At 66.3% G+C, this 20,273-nt stretch overlaps 5 protein-coding genes across 5 annotated transcripts; 4 read left to right on the plus strand and 1 right to left on the minus strand.

The window, feature by feature from the left end:
- Positions 1 to 829: 829 nt before the first annotated feature.
- On the plus strand, positions 830 to 1,855 carry EMIHUDRAFT_210820 (hypothetical protein; the record flags this gene model as incomplete). Its single annotated transcript, XM_005768781.1, has 2 exons — positions 830 to 1,306; positions 1,643 to 1,855. 2 exons carry the CDS (start codon positions 830 to 832, stop codon positions 1,853 to 1,855), a joined length of 690 nt encoding a protein of 229 aa, XP_005768838.1.
- A 2,085-nt stretch (positions 1,856 to 3,940) lies between these two features.
- On the plus strand, positions 3,941 to 7,642 carry EMIHUDRAFT_210822 (hypothetical protein; the record flags this gene model as incomplete). The annotated part of the gene is made up of 4 exons (XM_005768782.1): positions 3,941 to 4,812; positions 7,087 to 7,138; positions 7,241 to 7,378; positions 7,562 to 7,642. 4 exons carry the CDS (start codon positions 3,941 to 3,943, stop codon positions 7,640 to 7,642), a joined length of 1,143 nt encoding a protein of 380 aa, XP_005768839.1.
- Positions 7,643 to 7,789: 147 nt separating this feature from the next.
- EMIHUDRAFT_436592 (hypothetical protein) lies at positions 7,790 to 9,513 on the minus strand. The gene is given in 5 exon segments (XM_005768783.1): positions 7,790 to 7,811; positions 7,824 to 8,312; positions 8,388 to 8,708; positions 8,738 to 8,887; positions 8,935 to 9,513. 4 exon segments carry the CDS (start codon positions 9,127 to 9,129, stop codon positions 7,869 to 7,871), a joined length of 1,110 nt encoding a protein of 369 aa, XP_005768840.1. The 5' UTR covers positions 9,130 to 9,513; the 3' UTR covers positions 7,790 to 7,811; positions 7,824 to 7,868.
- Positions 9,514 to 14,888: 5,375 nt separating this feature from the next.
- Positions 14,889 to 16,586, plus strand: EMIHUDRAFT_210825 (hypothetical protein; the record flags this gene model as incomplete). The annotated part of the gene is made up of 4 exons (XM_005768784.1): positions 14,889 to 15,500; positions 15,864 to 16,138; positions 16,268 to 16,345; positions 16,463 to 16,586. The coding sequence occupies 4 exons, from the start codon at positions 14,889 to 14,891 to the stop codon at positions 16,584 to 16,586; spliced, it is 1,089 nt and encodes a 362-aa protein (XP_005768841.1).
- Positions 16,587 to 19,644: 3,058 nt separating this feature from the next.
- Positions 19,645 to 20,177, plus strand: EMIHUDRAFT_210828 (hypothetical protein; the record flags this gene model as incomplete). The annotated part of the gene is made up of 2 exons (XM_005768785.1): positions 19,645 to 20,081; positions 20,168 to 20,177. 2 exons carry the CDS (start codon positions 19,645 to 19,647, stop codon positions 20,175 to 20,177), a joined length of 447 nt encoding a protein of 148 aa, XP_005768842.1.
- Positions 20,178 to 20,273: the final 96 nt, after the last annotated feature.

The raw sequence follows: 20,273 nt of genomic DNA on the forward strand, positions 1-20,273 counted from the left end.
CGAGGCGGCGGCGGCGCGCGAGGAGCTGCGGCTCGTCCGGGCAGAGGAGCTGCGGCGCGCGCTCGAGGCTGCACGCGAGGCGGCGGACCGGCTCAACTCGGCGCGCCGCGCGGCGGTGTGCGTGCAGGCGGCCGTGCGGATGCTCGCGAGCCGCCGCGCCGTCGCCGCGCTGCGCGAGTCGAACGAGGCAGCCCGCCGCGCGGCCGTGGAGGCGCGCGAGGCGCGGCAGCAGGCGGCAAAGGCGGAGCGCGCTGCGAAGGCCGAGGCGCGGCAGCGCGGCGCCGCGGCGACGCGCCTGCAGTCGGGAGCGCGCGCCGCCCTGGCACGGCGCGAGGTGCAGCACCTCCGCCAGCTCTCGAGCCAGAAGCGGGCGGCGGCCGCGGCGGCCGCGCGGGAGCGAAAGGAGGCGGCGCGGAAGAGCAGTCTCGCCTTCCTAGAACTCGCGCGCCAGCGTGCCGCCGCGATCGTGCTGCAGTGCGCGGCGCGCCGCCGCGCGGCGCGCCAGCGGTCAACAGTGGTCCGCGAGGCGCTAGCGCGCCAGCGCGTGGCGGCGAGAGAGAAGGCAGCCGCGGCGCTGGTGGCGCGCCTAGCAGAGAAGGCGCGCCGGGCGGCCGCCGTCCGTATCCAGTGCACGGTCCGGAGGGCCGTGGCGGCGCGCACCTTTGCCGACCTGCTCGCCGCCAAGAGCGCCGCCGCCAAGAGCGAGCGCGCCAACTTGCGCGCGCGGTACGCGCAGGCGGCGTCGGCGCTGAGCGCGGGCTGCTTGACGGCGCCGCTGCCGCCGGAGTTTGCGGCCATCCGGCTGCAGGCCCGCTGGCGCGCGGTGGCGATGTCTCGCCGCGTGCGGCGCGAGGCTGAGTTGCTCGCCGCGCAGCGGACGCAGCAGGAGGAGTCGGAGAAGACGCGCAATGACGTCGTGTCCGCCATCAAGCTGGCGGAGAAGCTCGGGGCGCGAGCAGGTGAGCAAGAGGGGAAGATCGCCGCGCAGGCCGCCGAGCTCGAGGCGCTCCGGCGCGAGAAGGTCGAGCAGGAGCGCCTCATCCGCTCGCTCTCGCAGCCAGCGCCAAAGCCGACCTCACCCCGCCGGCCGGAGGCCTTCCCCCCGACGCCGCCGTCGGGCACGCCGCCAAAGCCGCCGCCGCACGCGGCGGCGACGCCATCCAGCGAGAAGCGCGGGACCGTCTCGTCGAAGGTTCTCAGGTCGGTCTCGCGCCTCTTTCAGGGCGCGGGCTCCACGCCTCGCGGCTCTGCCGAGCGGCGCGCTGCAGTCGGCAACACCGGCCCCCCACGCGAGACAAAGGCGTCGGTCGCGCGTGCCGAATGGCGGCGGTGCAAGGCGGAGGAGGCGGAGGCGGAGGCGGAGGCGACGACCTCCCGCGCCTCCCCGCGCGCCTCCCCGCGCGCGTCGCCTCGCGCCTCGCCTCGCGCCGCGCACTCGCCGCGTGAGAACAAGGCCTCCCAGGCGCGCCGGGCCGCGACCGCGTCGCAGTTGCCGAACGGCACCGCCCCGTCCGTTTCGAGGCTGCCGCAGCCCCCCAAGCGGACGACGCAGCCGAGCAAGCCCTTCGTCGCCGTCCTCGGGGGGGGTGCCGCGGCCGGGCCGCCCAAGCCGCCCAATCGCCGAGAGTCGCTGCTGCCGCAGCCGCCGAAGCTTGGCGGAGGGCTGCCGGCAAACGGGCGGCTCTCGTGCGCCCTCCAGGGCGACAGATCCAGGCTGCCGAGGCCTAGTCTCGGCGGCTCCGTGCGCTGCGGAGAGGTTGCGACGGCCGGCTCGATGGCGGCACCGCCGCCGCGGCTCCCTTGCCCTGCAGGCAACGAGAACACGCCGCCATCGCGGGCAGAGCAGCATGTGTGAGGGGTCGCAGGTTTGCGCTGGCTACGCAGGTGACTCGAAGGCTGCAGTGCTCGACCGCGAGAGCGGAGAAAAGCAGATGAGGGATCGCCGGCCGCGCACTGAGTATGCAGTGAATTGATACAGGAACACGGTTTGTGGGGTTTGGGGTGAGTGGCGAGTGGAAGTGGGGCGGTCTCTCGCAGGGACGTATGGTGTACGGCTTTAACAGCAACCCACTTCCTTGTCGACTAGAGTTAATAACGGACTAGGTCCAGCCCTGGCGCCTGGGGCGGCCTCGGGCGTCGCGGGGCGCTCTCGGGCTCCGCACTGGAACCGCACGACGGGCCTGGCCCAGTGGCGCCCCGCCCGCCGCGAAGCCCGATCGCGGATCGGATGCCGGCGAGATGGCCCTGCCCCTGGGCGGCCTGGGCGTGGTTTTCTTGCCTTGCGGTACATCTCTCCGCTCGCCACCTCACGCTCCGCCGTCCGGCCATGGATGGTAGGTTCGATGGATGGAGCTCGGCGAGCTCCATCGAACCACAATCCACATCCACAAAACTCCGGTCGCCGGGCCTGAAAATGCGCTCAGCCTCAGGAGGGACAAAACCACACGCGAATTCTGCACGCCTCGCTGCACCGCGGATTGACTGAATCAGGCAGCAGCAGGCTGCTGCTGCTGCCACAGCAGCAGTCTGCTGCGGCCCCAATACGCAAGTTAATGACCAGCATTGGACTGCCCGGGGCATACGAGCCGCCACAGCCGGTGTGCGGCTGTGCACTGCCGCCTGCCCGCGGCTACGCACAATGTGCGCTCGCATTGGATGAGCCCTGCTGATGGACCTGCGTCGCCGAGCTGCGCGAGAGCAATGCCGTAGGCGGAGGCCGCGGCGTAGATTGCGAGCACACGCGTTGGAGCTGTGAGGAGCAAGAGAGCAGGTCGTTTCTGCCTCTGATATGCCACTCTCGCGGCTTGCAGCACACCACTCGCGCGTGCTCTCCAGGAGCTATGGCAGGCGCGTGTGTGGGGCTGGTGCCTGGCGTTGCGGCGGCCACAGACCATCTAGCAATGTGCGGAAAGCGGCGGCGCGGTATTGCGGCGGAACGTGTGGGACTGCAGCAGCACCGTCGGCTCGAAGAGCCTCGCCAGTGTCCCACTGGCGTAGCATCGCGACGATACCAACACACAAAATCGCAGACGAGAACGGGACTCGGGCGCCTGGGGGCGCGAGGGTCCCGACACATAGTTCCGCGCCCGGCGTGGCTGCGCCATGCTCTCGATCATCATCGCACATTGCCCTAGCGCTTGGCGTGACGGGCCAGTGCGCCGAACAGGTGCCAGAGGCGACCTGTGAACAGAGAGGTGTGAAGAGGCGCGGCGTCGGCCGTCGCCGACCTCTCTAGATTAGCGCGTCGGAGACGCTGGCGTGGCTGCGCCACGCTCTCGATCATCATCGCGCATTGCCCTAGCGCTTGGCGTGACGGGCTTGTGCGCCGAACAGGTGCCAGAGGCGACCTGTGAACAGAGAGGTGTGAAGAGGCGCGGCGTCGGCCGTCGCCGACCTCTCTAGATTAGCGTCGAGGACGCTGGCGTGGCTGCGCCACGCTCTCGATCATCATCGCGCATTGCCCTAGCGCATGGCGTGACGGGCTAGTGCGCCGAACAGGCGCCAGAGGCGACCTGTGAACAGAGAGGTGTGAAGAGGCGCGGCATCGGCCGTCGCCGACCTCTCTAGATTAGCTTCGGAGACGCTGGCGTGGCTGCGCCATGCTCTCGATCATCATCGCACATTGCCCTAGCGCCGGGTGCACCGGGACCCAGCTGTGAAGAGTCCGCAAGGGTCCGTGCCAAAATGGCCAAAATCAAGCCTGGTTTGGCCGACTCTGCAGTGGCCGCAGGCGGTGATGGCGGACGCCGACGAGCCTCACGCGCCGGGCCCCACCTCAGACAGTACCTCCGGTGGGCTGCATCCACTCACTGCGGGGCTGCTCGCTCGCCATGATAGTCAACGTGCACCGACGGCGACCGCCCTCTCGAAGCGCCGTGCTGACAGGCCAGCCGCCGAGCAGGAGCGAGCAGCCGTTCGAATCCGCGGTGCAGCGCCGCGGATGGCGAACCTCGAGCCGGTGGAGAAGACCGCGGTCGTGTCGGACTCGACCGGCGCCGATGCGGTGCCAGCAATTCGGGCGCGGCCGACTCGCTCCAGTTCGGCGCAGCTCGCCTTGGAGCCCACCGCGCTCTTAAATCGCCTCGAGACCATGCTCCTCGGCAACCAACCCGTCCCCGCACCCTCCAACGAGGTCAGCATCGTCGGCGAGGTCACCAACGGCATCATCATCGCCGCGAAAGCTGCCGTAAACACGCTCTTTTCGTCGCAGCGGCGCGGCGCGCTGATGGCTCTCCAGATAAAGAACCTGAAGAAGGCTGCGCTGGCGTACCTTGTGTGGGACCTACGCGGCGAGCTGGCGGGCGCGCGACTCGAGCAGGCGGTCGTGTACGGCAAGCGGCTCGAGACGCACGCGAGCGGCGTGGACAAGGAGTTGGGCAAGTGCAAGCGGCGGCAGGCGGGCGCGGAGGCGCTTCTCGCTGTCGTTCCAGAAACGTTGCAGGACGTGCCCACGCCAGAGGAGCCCGCGGTCGAGGAGGAGCCGGCGGTCGAGGACCTGCCGGCCAGCGACTCCCGTCCCGACGACGCGTCTTCGGACAGCGATCGGGAAAGCGTCTTCGAACGTCGGGTGACCCGTCGGATGATCGACGCCGGCCTGAACGAGGCGCAATTCGATGATATGCGGAACGTTTACGGGATTCAGCTCGCCCACGAGGACAAGTGCCACGAGTGTGCCAAGCTGCAGGCTCGGGCAGTGAAACTGTATGATATGCTCCTCCCGTACCTCGAGCGCGACTGGGTGCCACTGGAGGAGGCATTCCAGCGGCTCGACCTTATAGCTGCTCGGGAGCGCTCGGGTACCCTGGGTCGTGGGTATGATAGTGACACAACATATGTGTGATACACTACCAAAACAGGGCCGCGGGGGGGCGTTGGGGGCCGCTGGAGGGCCGCTAGACCCTTCCCGGGCCCCTCCGGGTGGGTCCGGGTGCACCCGGCGCTTGGCGTGACGGACGGGCTAGTGCGCCGAACAGGTGCCAGAGGCGACCTGTGAACAGAGAGGTGTGAAGAGGCGTGGCGTCGGCCGTCGCCGACCTCTCTAGATTAGCGCGTCGAGGACGCTGGCGTGGCTGCGCCACGCTCTCGATCATCATCGCGGCGTGACCTCTCTAGATTAGCGTCAGAGACGCTGCCGTGGTCCTGCCACGCTCTCGACCATCATCGGGCATCGCCCTAGCGATTATAGCGTGACGGGCTAGTGCGCCGTACAGGCGCCAGAGGCGACCTGTGGAGGACAGAGTGCAAACGAGGCGCGGCGTCCTGCACGCCACGACCCCCACCTCGGTCGCAGGGGAGGGCGGGTGGCGACAGAAGCTGTGGCAGACGCACGCAGCGGCGAGCAGAGAGGCTCTGCCGCGCGCGGCACTTTCCATGTTCCAAGTTTGGTAAAGTTGTCGTGCTGGCTTCCGCTGGGGCGGAAGTTCGAAGTTCACGCACTACCTGTAAAGAACCCGGGCCGCGCTAAAGCGCTATGCGGCATTCTTTCCTTTTCTCGTGCGTTCCCTCTGAAGGCATCGGCGGATCCTCTCATTCCACATCGTGCCCGCTCTGTCCGGGCAAACATGGGGCAGCTCTCTTTCTTTTGAGAGTGTGCCGGTCTGTTGCTAGTCCGGCCGTGTTTTGCTCTCTTTTGAGATAAAAAAGAAATCTGTGGCCCGCCTCTCAGCCGCCAACAACAATGCCCGCCCCGCCCATCCGCGCCAACGCCGCGCTCCGCACGCCGCCGCCGCCGTCTGCTGACAGCGCGCCGGGTGGTGAAGTCCCAAAGAACGTCCTGAAGGCGGCCGAGAACGGCCGCTTGGGACCAGTGCGATCGTGGCTGAATGAGGGCGGGAAGGCGGACACTCTCTTCAACTCTGAGTCTCAGCACGGCCAGATTCCACGCACCCTGCTGATGATCGCCGCACAGAGCGGGCACGCGCAGATTGTCGAGCTCCTCCTGAAGCGTGGCGCGCACATCAACCAAACCAGTTGCGGCTTCACTGCGCTCAGCACTGCCGCCAACCACGGCCGCGAGCGAATGGTGGAGATGCTGCTGCAGCACGGTGCGGAGTTGAACCCACAGAACTCCGCCGCCTGGTCGGCGCTGGCAGCGGCGGCGCAGGGTGGGCAAGAGCGGATGGTCGACCTGCTGCTGCGGCGTGGCGCAGAGATCGACCTGCAACACAAGAACGGTGGCACCGCACTGGTTCTCGCCGCCTACTTCAACCGCCCCGCCGTCGTGCTCCGCCTTCTTCGGGCGGGCGCAGACATGACGTTGCGCGATGTGGACGGCGCGACGGCGCTGCAGTTGGCCAAGGAGGAGGGCCACGCCGAGTGCGTCCAGGCCTTCAAGACGTACCTCGGGGAGGTGGCTGCGCGCCGGAGCAAGGCGCCGTCGGCCGAGGCAGGCGGCGCAGGCGCGGCGGTGGGTGCGAGTGCCGCGGCCTCTGCTTCGAGCGGCGAGGGTGGCAAGGAGGCCGAGCCGAGCAGCGGCGGTGCGGTGCCAGAGGAGGTTGTGGACGCGGCCGAGGACGGCGACGAGGCGGTGGTGCTGGCGTGGCTCGACGGCGGCGGGCGGGTCGACGCAACGTACGAGCACGTCTTTTCGGACGGCCTCTCTTTGAGCGGCGTGACGCTGCTGATGCTCGCAATGACGAAGGGCCACGAGGGGCTGGCCGACGCACTGCTCCAGCGCGGTGCTGATCTCTCGTTGCAGACCAGCGTTGGCGCCACCGCGCTGAGTCTCGCCGCCGCGAATGGCCGCGAGAAGCTGGTCGAGTTGGCGCTGCGACACGGCGCGGAGATCAACCTTCAGTCCAACACCGGCGACACCGCACTGATTTGGGCCGCTTTCCACGGCCACTCCGCCGCCCTCCTCTGCTTGCTGCGGGCGGGCGCAGACGTGACGGTGTGCAGTGCAGATGGCTGGACCGCGCTGCAGTGGGCCAAGAAGCATGGCCACATCGAGTGCGTGCGCGCCCTCGCGGAGCATGCGGCGGCCGAGAAGGCGGCGGCGGAGGCGGCGAAGAAGGTGGCGGAGGCGGCGGAGAAGGCAGCGGCGGAGGCGGCGTGGGCCGCGGGCGCGGCGCAGAGGGCGGCGCAGAGGGCGGCAGAGGAGAAGGAGGCGGCGCGGCACGCCGAGGAGCTGCTGGCGGAGGTCGAGGCGGAGAAGCGCGGCAAGGGGAAGAAGGGCAAGAAGAAGAAGAAGGGCGGGGCGGGCGGGGCGGGGCCGTCGCAGGAGCCCGAGGAGGGTGCCGAGGCGCCGTCGGAGGTAGACGCAGCCGAGGCGGCGAAGAAGGCCGAGGAGGCGAGGATCCTCCTGCTTCTCGAGACGCTCACCGAGGAAAGGATGCGGCTCGGCATCACGCCGGAGAGCCAGGCAGCGGCGTTGGCTGAGGTGACCGAGGCGGCGCGGCTGGCCGAGGAGGCGGAGGCGGCGGAGGAGGAGGCGGAGGCGGAGGACGAGGCTGCCGCAGAGGAGGAAGCGGTGTCTGAGGCGGCGGCGGCGGCAGCGGCGGCGGCAGCGGCGGCGGCCGCGGCCGAAGCGGCGGCGGCCGAGGCGAAACTGGCCGCTGCCAAGGAGAAGCGCGCGGCCACTGCCGCTGCGAGGGCCAAGGCGGCGGCCGCCAGGATGGCGGTGGAGGCGGCTCAGCGCGCATAGAGAGTGCGTACGCAACGCCAACGGGCATGCAGCAGCAGTGATCACAGAGTACCACGGGGGAGTGTGTGTGTGGGGGGGGGGGGGCACTTCTTCGCGTGTGGCTTATATCTTTCTTTCTTTGGGCCCGCGCATGCGAAAAAAAGCAAGCGGTATGTGAGTCAGCAGTCACATGACATGTCACATGAACATGCGGAACCTTGAGCTGAACCTTGGCTTCCACCCCTTCTCACGCCGCCGCCTTGCTCCTCACCGCCTTCTCCATCAGGCCGAGCGCCGAGAAGCTCGTGATCACGTCGAGATTCGACGGCATCCTGCCCGCGCCGCCGCCGTCGGCGCCGCCCGCGCCTACGATGACGTTCTGCGGCATCTCGACCTTGAAGTCCTTCAGGTTGGAGTAGAGCGCCGTCGCCATGTCGCGCTGCGTCTCGGCCAGGAAGATCTCCTTGTTCTGCGCCTTGGCCTTGTACTTGGCCGCCAGCACCTCCGCCTCGGCGCGGCCCTTGGCGGCGATCGCGTCGGCTTGGAACCGAGCCGCGCTTGCATTCGCCTTCTGGATGTCGAGCTCGGCGCGCGCGATCGCGAGCTCCTTCTCCTTTTGGATCACGGCGAGGTCCTGCAGCTTGCGCTGCTCGATCGTCTCGCGCTCCGCCACCTGCTTCGCGACGTCGACCTGAGTAATCAAACGCCACACCTCAGGAGAGAATGGGCGCAGAGTGGAGCGTGTGTCCCCCGCGTCGTCGACGACCTCGCGCTGCATCTCGATCGTGCGCAGCTCCTTTTGGCGCTGGGCGTCCTGCACCGCGCGCGTGCGCTCGATCTCCTTCTTGAGCTGCTCGGTGTTCGCCTGCGCCTTGGACGTCTCCTGTTCCTGCACCGTCTTGATGCGCTCGGCGACGAGGCGCTTCTTGTCCATCAGCAGCCTGTCCAAATTGGGCTCGGGTCGCGGGTCGCCAATCAGCACTTGGGTGACGTCGATGCCGTACTGGGAGAGCGGGTTCTCGGCGCGCTGCGGCACGCCATTGTCCTGGAGAATGGGCACCGTCTTCCACACCAGCTGCTTCTCGATCTCGACCTGCCGGTCTGCTCGATCTCGACCTGCCGGCGCTCGGTGAGGTAGATGCCATTCTGCAGCTGATCAGCGAGCTGGGTCTTGAACTGGTTCAGGCCGCCCTGGAAGAACTCCTCGCCGGTGTACTGCGTCGCCGTGATCACCGTCACGTTTGACGCGTTCCGCATCAGCAGCGACTTGACCAGTTGGTCTCGGAGCGGAACTCGCGGTGCATCTTGCGCACGCCTTCCGGGTCGGCGGGCAGCTTGAAGCGAAAGGTGACGGGGATCATCCCGACGTACGTGTCGGCGAAGCGGGCGATGACGGCCTCGTCGGCCTCGAATGTCGACGTGATGAAGAACATGCCTGGCTCTGTGTGCACGTCAAGCTGGCCGGTCAGATTGTTCTGGACGACGTACGTGACTCCGGCGTCCGTCATCAGCACCGCCCGCTTGGCTAGGTAGAGAGCGGAGGCGCCGACGACAGCCGCGGCGACGAGCGAGGCCGACGGCGCCGGAATGTCGGAGATGTTTGGGATGCTGCCGCCAAAGGAGGATGACGAGGAGCCGGACGAGAAGTTGCGCCGGCCGCCTCCACCGCCGAATGACGGCGTACCGGTTGAGAGGGCGCCAGCGCCGGCCCGAGTGGTCAGGCCGGAGGAGCCTGGCGAGGTAGCGGCCCGGGTGGTTGACAAATTGCGTGGCGCCGACGTAGTGGCGCGGCGAAGCACGCCCGTAGATGCGAGTCGCGACGCCAGCGGAAGTAGCCGCGCGGCCGCGGGCAAAACAGCAAGAAAGAAAAATTCCGTCCCGTATGACGCTCTTCTTCCCACGGAATTTTTCTCCAAAGACTGGTTCGGCAAGGGATTCTACCGACTGTGCAATTGCTCTCCAACCTACCGCCCTGCCCTGCTCGCTCTCCCCACTGCTGTCGCGATCGCCTGCCGGTCTGCAAGAGCCACGCCCGCCGCTCTCAGGCGGTTGAGCAGGTCAGGCCTATCGAAAGATTATGTACATGCACCCATGCGCTGCGATCAGGCTATCATATACCTCTAAAGCACCCGAGGCTCCAGAAACCTAACCCTCAGACTATGCGTCTCATACGGCATGAAGAAGAGGGGTTCTGGTAAGCTTCACCCGTGAAGGGGCCCGCGCTCTGATTGCAAGCACGCAGATTATCTTTCTCTTTCTGCTTACACTGATCGGGCTCGAGATCGCGGGACTGACGCGCACTGAACACTCTCACACACGCACAGGGTCACACATCCACTCTCTCACGAGACAGTGCAGACATGAACACCGGGAAGGGCGCGAAGGGGAGAGCGGGGGCGGGGGCGGGGGCGGGGGCGGCGGCGCGCGGCGCACGCGTGCGCGCGGCTGAGGGCAGGGGTGGGATTCCCGCCGTGCACACACTGCGCGCGCACACACCACATACCCTCATGAGACACACTGAGGGAACCACGGAGCGGCGGCAGCGGCGGCGGCAGCGGCGGCAGTGCGCGCGCGCCGCGCGCGACGGACGGAGGGGCGGAGCAGCGACCGGTGCGCGGTCGCTGCTCTGTCTGTCCCGGAGCGCCGTCTGCGCGGGGTGCGTGTCAGGAGAGGGGGCAAGCGTGGCGGCGCGGGGACACGCGGCGGCGGCCACGAGCAGGGGAGCGATCCGTGCGCGGTGAGGCGGCCGGCGAGAGGGCGGCGGGTGCGGGGCAAGGAAGCAGCCCACACCCGACGCGTCGCTCGAATGAATTCGACGCCTGCGCAGGGGCCGCAGGGCGGTCAGTGGTGAGGCGAGGCGGAGCCGGCCGCGGGCCGGGTGCAAGGCGTTGTGAATGCCATGTGCGTAAGGCCGGGACGGAGGGGGCGCGCGTTGGGGGAAGGGGGGGGGGGGGGGCGCTCACCCAGTCCGGCGCCGTATAGCTTGGGTCTCTGGCATAGCGAAGATGCGCCGTGCAGGTGGCAACTCGTCGGAGCTTCCGGGGTAACATCTAGGGGTCCCTGGTCGTTTCCGCAGGCGAAAGGATGAGACGAATTTTAAAAAGAATTCACAGCGTCCAAAGCGAAAAGAATTTGTAGCCAGCCCTAGTTTGGGATTGGCATTATCCGCCTCCCTTTTTTCCCTTTTGTCTTAGGTATGTTTTTGGCAAATTCCTTTTGGAAACCTCCTGGAAAACCGGGCGCCGGATACACTCAAATCCGCTGCGTTTGATTAGAGAACGAGTTGTCCCCTTTGCTCCCCGTCCAAGGCTTGTCCCCCAGCTCCGGCTCGCCGGGGACCATGCGGCCGATTTACTTTCTCGCTTCGCTTGCCTCTGTGGCGGGCTTCGCCTCGTCGCCCGCCGAAGAACCGCCGAGCCCGTCGCCAATTTCACCGCCGGGATCGCCGAGCCCGTCGCCAATTTCACCGCCGGGATCGCCGAGCCCGTCGCCAATTTCACCGCCGGGTTCTCCGTCGCAACCCTGCGTGACGAACGCGACCACGTGTGTGGAGCCGGACGCCACAACCTCGGCGCCGTACGGCGGCTTTGTTGTCGGCGCCAGTCCCCTGACCTACGAGAATGGCGGCCACCGTCGCCCGACCGACCCGGCAACGCAAGAGGAGGTGCGGGCCGTTCAGACGCTTCTCTTTGGCACCTCAGCCGTGAAGAGTCTGGATGCGGCCGACACGCTCGCTGCGGCACCGAACGGATGGTCACTCATTGAGAGCGCCCTCGCAGAAATCGGCGGCGTCGACCCAGCGACGATCCGTGGCGTGGCCGAAATCGAAGAGTGCCCGAACGGCACGCTCGGCAGTGCCGAGGCGAAGCTGGCGTACAATGAGCTCGTGTCGACCGCTGGAGCTGCATCCGCCTATGAAATGACAAAGGCAGATGGCAAGCTCCGGTGCAACCTGGTCCTGTGGAGCGTTGAAAGGGTTGCGACCATCGTGCCTGACCGCGAGCATGTCCTTGCGGTCGACGCAGCAATCGAGGGTGGACAGACCGACTACGCGCTGAAGAAAATTGTCGCGGCGCGGCTCAAGGGCGGCACCGAAACCGTCGTCGACGGCATCCGCTGGACAAACACCATCTCGGTGGCTGTGGACGTGACAGACACGGCCGCACCTGTCGTCGTTCCTGACTATCTCGAGCTCTATCTGGCAGCGAACCGCGTGATGCCAACCCCGACTCTTGCGGACATAGACGGCGCGTACCTCAAGGCGGCCACGATGGCTATCTTCGGCAAGTACACCACCATCCACTTTGCGACCGGCTCAAGCATCGGTGCTGGCGCGTCGGTGAAGCAGTTTGCGCAGCCCTATCATTGGGCCCACGGCGACAGCGCCCTCTTCTACGGAAACCAGAGCAACTCGTACCTCGTGCAAGACTGGATGCGGCCCCTTCAAGAAACCGTTCTCCCAATCGACTTCTTCACGACGGTCTCTGCTGGCACCCTCATGGGCCCGTATCCAATCACAGTCCTGTACGAGATCGACGCGTTTGGTACAACGATTCCGTCGCCTGAGAACACTCTCGTCGACTCGCCCGCGATCGGCCTCGCGTGGTATGGCCGCTGCCTTCGCTTTTCTGCCGAGGATGCGGCGATTCTGCGGGCGTCGATCGACACCGGCTTCCCAGGCTTTGGAACGGATTGGGCCACGGTCACCCCCATCTTCTCAGCTGCCATCGCCGCCGCGTGGGGTGAAGAGGAGATCACGCCCTCTTCTCACTTCTATCCAGGGCAACTGGTGACCGACGCAGACGGCCTGCCGCGGCCCAAGAGCGCTGTGAATCACAAACAAGACACTGGGACCTATGTCAACCACGCCACTCCAACCTCGTACTCGTCGGAGACCATCACCGATCCGTACACGGGTGCCTCGAACTTGCCGCCAAACACGATGGACTGGTCGAACGGCATCTTCCGTGACGTGCGAAACAACCTCGACAAGATGGCACCGCCAACCGACGCCAATGGCGAAGGCATCTTCAAGCCAAACGGCAAGCCAAAGGTGTAATGCCCCCGCATTTTGGTGCCTACCGCGCCACCCCTGGTCCGCATTTCCCATCTCGTCTACACTACCCGCGTATCCGCAGGTGACGGTGGAGCCCGCTGGCTCTTCCTTTACCATCGACGGCTACTCTGTGACGTATTCTGCCGGCCTGACGTGGAAATTTGACATCGGTTTCGACCCTGTGCAACTCCACCGTGCTTCTCCACGTCGAGCTGGGCTGAAGATGTTAATCTTCGCCCTGCCTGCTGTAGGATGCTGGGCTCACGCTGTACAACATCCGCGTCGTGCTTCCGCCTTCGCGCGCCTTCCCGCAGGGCGAGGTCGTGCCCTACCTCTTCAAGGCCCAAGTCGCGAACTTTGGGACGGCGTATTCGTCCAGCTCGCACGGAGCATTCTATCAGCCCGCCTTCCTCGAGTCGCACTATTGGGACGCCACAGGGACCACGTCGCCTTCGGTGTGCACCGGCAAAACGCTCCCCGTCTTCCGCACTCGCACGGGCCCGTACAGCAGCAACGGCGGTGATGGCGGGGTCGAGCCGATCTACTCGAGCCTCTACCCACCGGGTGTGCTCCCGTTCGGCGCCGACCCCTACCTCTCGGGGTACTTTGGTATCAACAACGTGGGCTGGAACGTGTTTCCCGGCGGAACTCGAGCCATGGTAGAGAACGTGTGGTTCCCCGAGTGGGCCTGCCTTGAAGAAAACCTCGTGCCCGGGAAGGGCATGTGGCATCTCTCGTCGGCTCAGGACAAGCGTTCGCTTCTCATTACGCAGACGACCATCTCCGAGGCGTACAACATCATTGTTGACTTTGAGCTCTTCTCGACAGGCCAGATGAAAGTCGGCCAGCACGCCCACGGACAGCCGCTTGCGTCCGGTGGCCAGGCCCCTATCCCAGGTGTCAATGGCCAGTTTGCGTCGGAGGGAAGGGGAGGCTTCGCGTGCAACCACTTGCACTGGGCCACCATCAACTTGGAGCCCATGCTCCGTTCCAACGATGCAAAGCAAGTGGTGCAGACATCAGACCTGGCGATGGGCGACATGGAGGCCTCCGACTGGTTCGGCAAGGGATTCTACCGACGCACCACCGACATCACCGCAGCCAACCAAAAGGAGTTGCTGCAGGCTCGGGGCGACACGCAGCGCTTCTGGGTGTTGGCTGCATACGACAAGGACACCGGCGCCAAACTGGTCTCCCCCCCCCCCCCCCCCCTTCGCCCAACAGGGTGGCTTGAAGATTACCAGCCCAGAGCTGGGAGTCCGCATCCGCCCGGGCAATATGGAGAGCAAGGCGAGCATCGAACCCGACAACACCTTCGCAGGGAATCACTGGTGGCTGTCAGAGCAGGACGTATTTGTCTTCAACGCCACCGGCCGGCGCAACGGCACCATGCTGATGCAGGGCCAAGGAGACATTGGCCCCACCTCGATGGCCTACTCCGACCGCACGACGCACCCAATGCTCCAAGGGGGCGTCGATCCGACGCTGGGAGACAAACCCACGGTTTGGATCTCGACCAAGCTGTTTCACGACGTGCTTACCGATGAGATGCCCACCCAGGTGCGCGACCGACCCCCCGCGTCACCCCCTCCTTCTCTTGACACTCTATCTGACCGTGTGACTGCGCTGCGTTCGCTACAGAACGGCTTCTCAACCATTGAGGTGAAGATTGAGCCACACAACCTCTTTGGATTCAACCCGAACATCCTTGCTCGCTACGACAACGCTTGGACCGACTTCCTGATGGACCCACCATTTGCCGGCACGGGCATTGACCCCTATCCGGTGCCCTACACGTCTCAGTTCGACACCACGGGTGTGCCCAGCGAGCCAACCTGCGCGACGGCATCCTGAAACCTCGTGCGGACACCACACACGTTGCAAGAGCTTTGGTGCCTCCAGCGGACGTTGTACCATGAGCGCAGTCCTCCAGCCGGGGGCACAGTAGACCGCGAACGCGCTACACGACTGTGGCAAAGAGAAGCATTTCTCGCGCACGTGCCTGTACACTGACATCTGTACTCTCTGGCACTGCGGCAATGCCCTCTCTGTATGTACTATCTGTTGCGCCTGTATGTACAAAGTGACTACACATGCGTGGACATCTGGAGAAAGATCAACAGGAGAAAGAAAAAGGCGTGCGTGAGCTCGCTCCCGGAATGAAAAAAAGAAAAATTCCGGTATTGCAGCAGCGCGCGAATTGAGACACCTATGACGCTCTTCTTCCCACGACGCTCGCGCCCCATCGTCCTGCTCCTCGCCTGCCTCGCCTTCCCGCAGCGGAGCGCCGCGCAGCAGTGCACCGGCCAGCCCGATGCGGCTCCTCCTGGGCTCGACCGCAGCCGGTTCGAGGTCGCCGCCCGCTGGGCCGACGCCTTTGTCTCCTCTGGCCGCCTGCCCGGCTTAGTGGTGGCCGTGCAGCGCGACGGCGACCTCTTCGTGCACGCGGCCGGCGCATACGCTGCCGACACCATCTTTCGCGTGTGCTCGATGACCAAGGCGATCGTCGGCGTGGCGGCGGCATCGCTGATCGAGGACGGGCTCCTCCCGCGCGGGCTCGACACCGAGGTCGCCGCGCTGCTGCCCGAGTGGGCGGACATGCGGGTGGCCGAGGTCTGCGCGCCGAGCGAGCCGGACGCGGCGTGCCCGCTGCGCGAGGCTGGCCACCGCTTCCGTCTCGTCCCGGCGCACCGCAACATCACCGTCGAGGACCTGCTCACGCACCGCGCGGGCCTCACCTATGCCTTTTTCCGGGAGCACTTTGACACGTCGCGGTGGCAGCCGTCGGCGGACGTGGCCGCCGCGCTGATGCGCGAGCGCGGCGTGCTCGACGGCTGCCACTCGGAGGCGAGAGGCTAGAGGCAGATAGTGAGGCGAGAGGCGAGAGAGGCAGACACCGAGAGACAGACAGAGAGGCGAGAGGCGAGAGAGGCAGAGACACAGACACAGAGAGATGGAGAGAGCTGCGTGGTCACAACACAGAGAGACACAGAGAGAGAGGGGGACAGCATCCCTTCCAGGTGGAGCGCGGCGTCGATGCGGCGGAGAACGTGCGCCGACTCGCCTCGATCCCGCTCGTCAGCCAGCCCGGGTCCGCGTACTCGTATGGGCAGGACACGCCGCTCTGCTCGGCCGCGCGCCCTCGAGGCGTGAGCAGCGTCTCTTCACACCTCCCTCTGTGGGCAGGACACGGACGTGCTCGGCCGCGTGCTCGAGGTCGTCTCCGGGCGGCCGCTCGGTCAGCTTCTGGCGGAGAGGGTGCTCCGCCCGCTCGGCATGAACGATACGGCCTTCCTCCTCTCGCCGGACGACGCGGACAGGCGCGCGAGACTCGCCGAGCTCTTCCACGCCCCGGGCGGGTCGCTGCGGAGCTGCAAGGGGGCGGCCGCGGCCGCGTGGTGCGCGAGCGCGCAGGCGGCGTACGTGGGAGACGGCTCCTCCGTCGCGCTGCAGTCGGGCGGGTGCGGGCTGCTCTCGACGGCCTCCGACTACCTCTCCTTCCTCTCGATGCTCCTCTCGGGCGGCAAAGCGGCGGGCGGCGCGCGCGTCGTCGGCCGCGCCGCGGTGCACGCGATGACGCACGGCGACAGGCTCGCGCCAGCGGGGGACCACGCCTTCCGGAACCTCGACAGCGAGCGGCCCGCCGGCAGCGTGCCCGAGTCGGAAGGGTGGGGGCTCGGGTTTGCGCTGTCGGGCGGCGGCGGCGGCCGCCGCCCCCCGCCGCAGCTCGAGACGCACCCCGTCTTTGGCTGGGCGGGGCTGCACACCCTCCGCTTCGTTGCGAGCCACGGCGAGCGGCTGGCCGCGGTGGCGATGTCGCAGTGCCACGGTTTCGACCAGTTCTGCCGCGACCGCGGCGAAGAGCTGCACCGCGGGCTGCGCGACGTGGCCCACGGTCTGCTGCCGTGAACTTGCATGGGGGAGGGACGACCGCGCTGTTCAGTTCGGTGGTGTCGCACGCGGCAGCGGACCCAGCTCTCACATGCACGTGCGAGGTGAGCTGTGAGGGGTAGAGTACGTGTACGTGTGCGGTATGTTCGCACGAGCGCTCACGCGGGCCAGCAGGACACGATATCGCAGTCCGCCCTCAGCCCCGTCCGAGGCATACTCGGTCGCCCGCGCATCGCTCGCAGTCTCGGGGCGGGGGGCGGGGGGGGGCCGGGGGGGGGGGGGGAACACACACCGGCCGCGGAGGGTACGAGAGTCGTACACACGCCTTCCTGCTCGTATTGCTTGGTGATACTCTATGTGGAGAAAAGCGGAGACGACAGGACAGAATTGGACGAGACTGGACAAAAAGAGACAACCCCCTCTCTCTTTTCTCCCAGTAAGCTAAAAGACAAAAACCGTAAGAGAGTCAATGGGCAACGAAGGGGCAGGGGGTCAAAGGCTTGTGAGTGTCACGTCGACCTTGCCATTGAAAACTGCACCTGGACCTGCACAGTCTCTTGAGCTTTATCGGAGCCCTGGACGTACACGGTCGGGTCAGTACCGAAGACGTCGTCGTAGCTCAGTGCGTACGCCTTGCCGCCAATCGCTGAGTCGTGAAGTTGGAGTAGTAGAAGGTCGGGAACTCCGTGGCCTTGCCACCTTCAGGCGCGCCCTGGTAAGAGTTGCTCGGATCAATCCAGTCATCTGCGCTATCCAAATGCATGACGCCACGGCAGATGGACACGAGGACTGCCATGGCAACATTGTCACTGGCCCAATAAGGCGCACCCTTGCCCTCGGTGTTGCCGAGGATGACGTAGCCCCAATCGATGGGATCAGCGCTCACGTTGTGCCAGTCCGAGAAACCGCTGCCGTCGCGCTCTCAGGTGCACAAGGTGCGCAAGCTCGTGCTGACAAAGGCCACGGGCGTGTGCGCTGGCGAGGCGACGTCACAGATGCAGCTCAACTGGCGACGAGTGAAGAAGGAGTACTTCTCGGTGACGGCCAACGCGGTGTCGCCAGTGCGGCGCACGACCACGGTGCTCAAGGCAATGCAGATGCGATTCGGTCGGTACCGGGCGTGCTGCGCGGGGCTGACGGAGAGGCAGCTGGCGGTGCTCGAGGCGAGGCTCGAGTCGCACGGCTACGTGCGGCTGCGCGATACGGTGTACAAGAGCTGGAAGGAGATGCACGACGCGTGCGAGAAGGACGCGTGGCGGTACAACGCCGGTGTGCTCGACGACCCATCGCTGCCGGAGGTTGGGAGCGGCGGGCGCGTGCGGCTGAAGGAGGCGCTGCTCGCGCAGCACATGTATTCGATGCTGCAGCGCGCCGGCCTGAGGCTAGGCTACAAGCCGAATGCGTTTGGACTGTGGTCGCTCCGTCGGTATAGCATCGCGAGGGTGGTGAAGAGCTTCGGCATCTACCTCGGCACGCGGCAGGCGCAGCACAACAAAGCCACGGGCAGCACTGTGCAGTCGACGTACGACGCGGACAACGGCAGCTTGGAGGTTGGCACGGCCGAGATGGACCGCCCGCCGGAGGACATCGAGCCGGGGGACTCGCTGGCGGAGACTCGCGTGCCGGCGATCTTCGAGGTTCAGCGGCCGTCGGACGTGCCGAAAGACAGCGATGCGTGGCAGACAATGGTGCTCGAGGACGAGGAACTCGTACTCGCAAGGCGCTCCAGCCTCGTCCAGCTCCAGCTGGCAGCAGCACACGCTCTTCGTACCTCCCCGATGCCGCTGCCGCTGCCGCTGCCGCTGCCGCTGCCGCTGCCGCTACCGCTCGACTGTCATCTCCTTCCAAGTCCGTCTCGACACGTCAGGGAGCCAGTACGTGCAGCCTTGGCGCCGGCTCTGCAGCCTACAAGGTACGAAGAGGGGCGTGTCGGCTCTCGTGTGGCCTATTAAGTGTGGGAAACTGAGTGATGGCGTCCCAGCGCACCAAAGAGGGGCTGACGCCGAGATCTCTCACGAGGGCGTGCATGTTCTGAGAGACGACGTTCTCGACAAGCAACGCACGCCCTGAGCCAGCAGCGACCGTGCGCAAAGCGTGCACAGCTTTTCTAGCGTGGCCCTTGCGTCTTGCCGCTCGCTCGACGTGGATGTTGGTCAGTGTCAGGCAAGGCACCTTTGTGCCGTGAGGAACCTGCAGCGGGCTGACGATATCGAGGACCCGGACGCTAACCTGAGTGGCGCCGAGCGCGCAGCTGGCAGTCTCGCGGCCGCGAAGTTGCGAACGCAGAACGTCGCAGGCTGATTTGGTGCCGTGGCTTTTGGCAGCAGCACCGCTCCCCGTCAACATCCAGGTCACCAGGCGCCACGGCGGCTCCGTCCACGTGTCGCAGGAGCAGTATGTTCGTTGAGCAGTTCACCCTTGGGTTTCTTTGCACTCCCAGCGGATCTGACCTAAAGTAGCCCCTCTTCGGTGCCTTGTGTCCCGCGGCCCACACGCCTCCCGAATGCTTGCGGCGCCGTCGCCGCCGCACTTTTCTGGTCAACCACCTCACCAGAGGCGCTGCAGCACCGAGACAGCGGGCGAGGTCGCCGCGAGGAGCACGATGAAGCGCAAGCGCAAAGTGCGCATCGATCGCATCGTCCATCGATCAAGAGTGAATATTCAGACCCGGGCTGCGGAATTCTTCTTCGGCTCACCTCGCACCATCCCGCGAGAGAGAGAACGCTTCTCCGTTTATACCTAAAACTGCTCGCAAAAAAAGAAGGCCGGCTTGCTGACCGGCCCGGAGTTTGTCGATCCTGCTTTGGCAGCACCTCGATCCTGTACCGTGTTTGTTATGACCCCCCCCTCCCAATGAACACACCAGTGAGGGAGGGCGAGACGATCGAGGGGTCCCGTACCATGCGGAATCGACCCTTTCAAGTGCTCAAGTGCTCAACTTCGCAAAAAAAACGCTGGCCGCCTTGCCGACCGCGCGCCTGCAGAGTTAGTCGCCCGCTTTGGGTTCTACTGCGCCTCCCCTCTCCCGCCAGGCTGCCTCTCCCGTCGAATCGCTGGCCACCCAAAACGCGTGGGCATGCCTCGCAGCAGCTTGCTTCTCCTCGCCGCCTCGGCGTTCGCGGCTCCCGCAGACGACGGCTCCTCCGCCCGCTGCACCCTCCCCGACGGCTGCCCGCCGGTAAACGGGTCGCAGTGGGTGGGCGTGGTTTCGAGCGGCAGCCTCGGCCCGGTACCCTCGCTGCTGCTGATCGGCACACGAAAGGGTGGCACCACCTCACTCAGCAAGCAGCTCCTCCTCCACCCGCATGTCCTCGCTCCGAACTGCGCGTACGACCGCAGCGAGTGGCCCGTGCGCGCGGCGCGAACCACGTGCGTCTGGGACAAGGAGGTGCGCTACTTCTCGCGAGGCGTCGGCGTCGGCCTCGACTTTTGCTGGTACCGCCGCCGCTACCCGTGCGCCTCGCCGCCACACGTGACGTTTGACGGCTCGCCAGACCGCCTCGCCCTCGCACGGTGCCTCTCTCTCTGAAGGCTCCTCGAGCCTTCTCGGAGCCGTGCGGATAGGCTCGCCCGACTACCTCGTGATGCCGCCCGAAAAGATCGCGCTGATGGCGCGCAGCCTTCCCGCGCACGCCAGGCTGGTGCGCCTTGCTGCAGCCTCCGGCGGCTCGAGGTGGGAGCGGCGTCTCTTCACACCTCCAGCCG

The sequence above is a fragment of the Emiliania huxleyi genome (assembly GCF_000372725.1).
Source record: "Emiliania huxleyi CCMP1516 unplaced genomic scaffold EMIHUscaffold_45, whole genome shotgun sequence".
Lineage (NCBI taxonomy): Eukaryota > Haptophyta > Isochrysidales > Noelaerhabdaceae > Emiliania > Emiliania huxleyi.

Coding starts and splice junctions, on each gene's coding strand:
- EMIHUDRAFT_436592 (XM_005768783.1), bottom strand. CDS start 9,129: ATGACGGACGCCGGAGTCACGTACGTCGTCCAGAACAATCTGACCGGC. Junction 8,888..8,934: donor TGCCCGCCGACCCGGAAGGC/GTGCGCAAGATG, acceptor CAACTGGTCAAG/TCGCTGCTGATGCGGAACGC. Junction 8,709..8,737: donor ACCTCACCGAGCGCCGGCAG/GTCGAGATCGAG, acceptor CGGCAGGTCGAG/ATCGAGAAGCAGCTGGTGTG.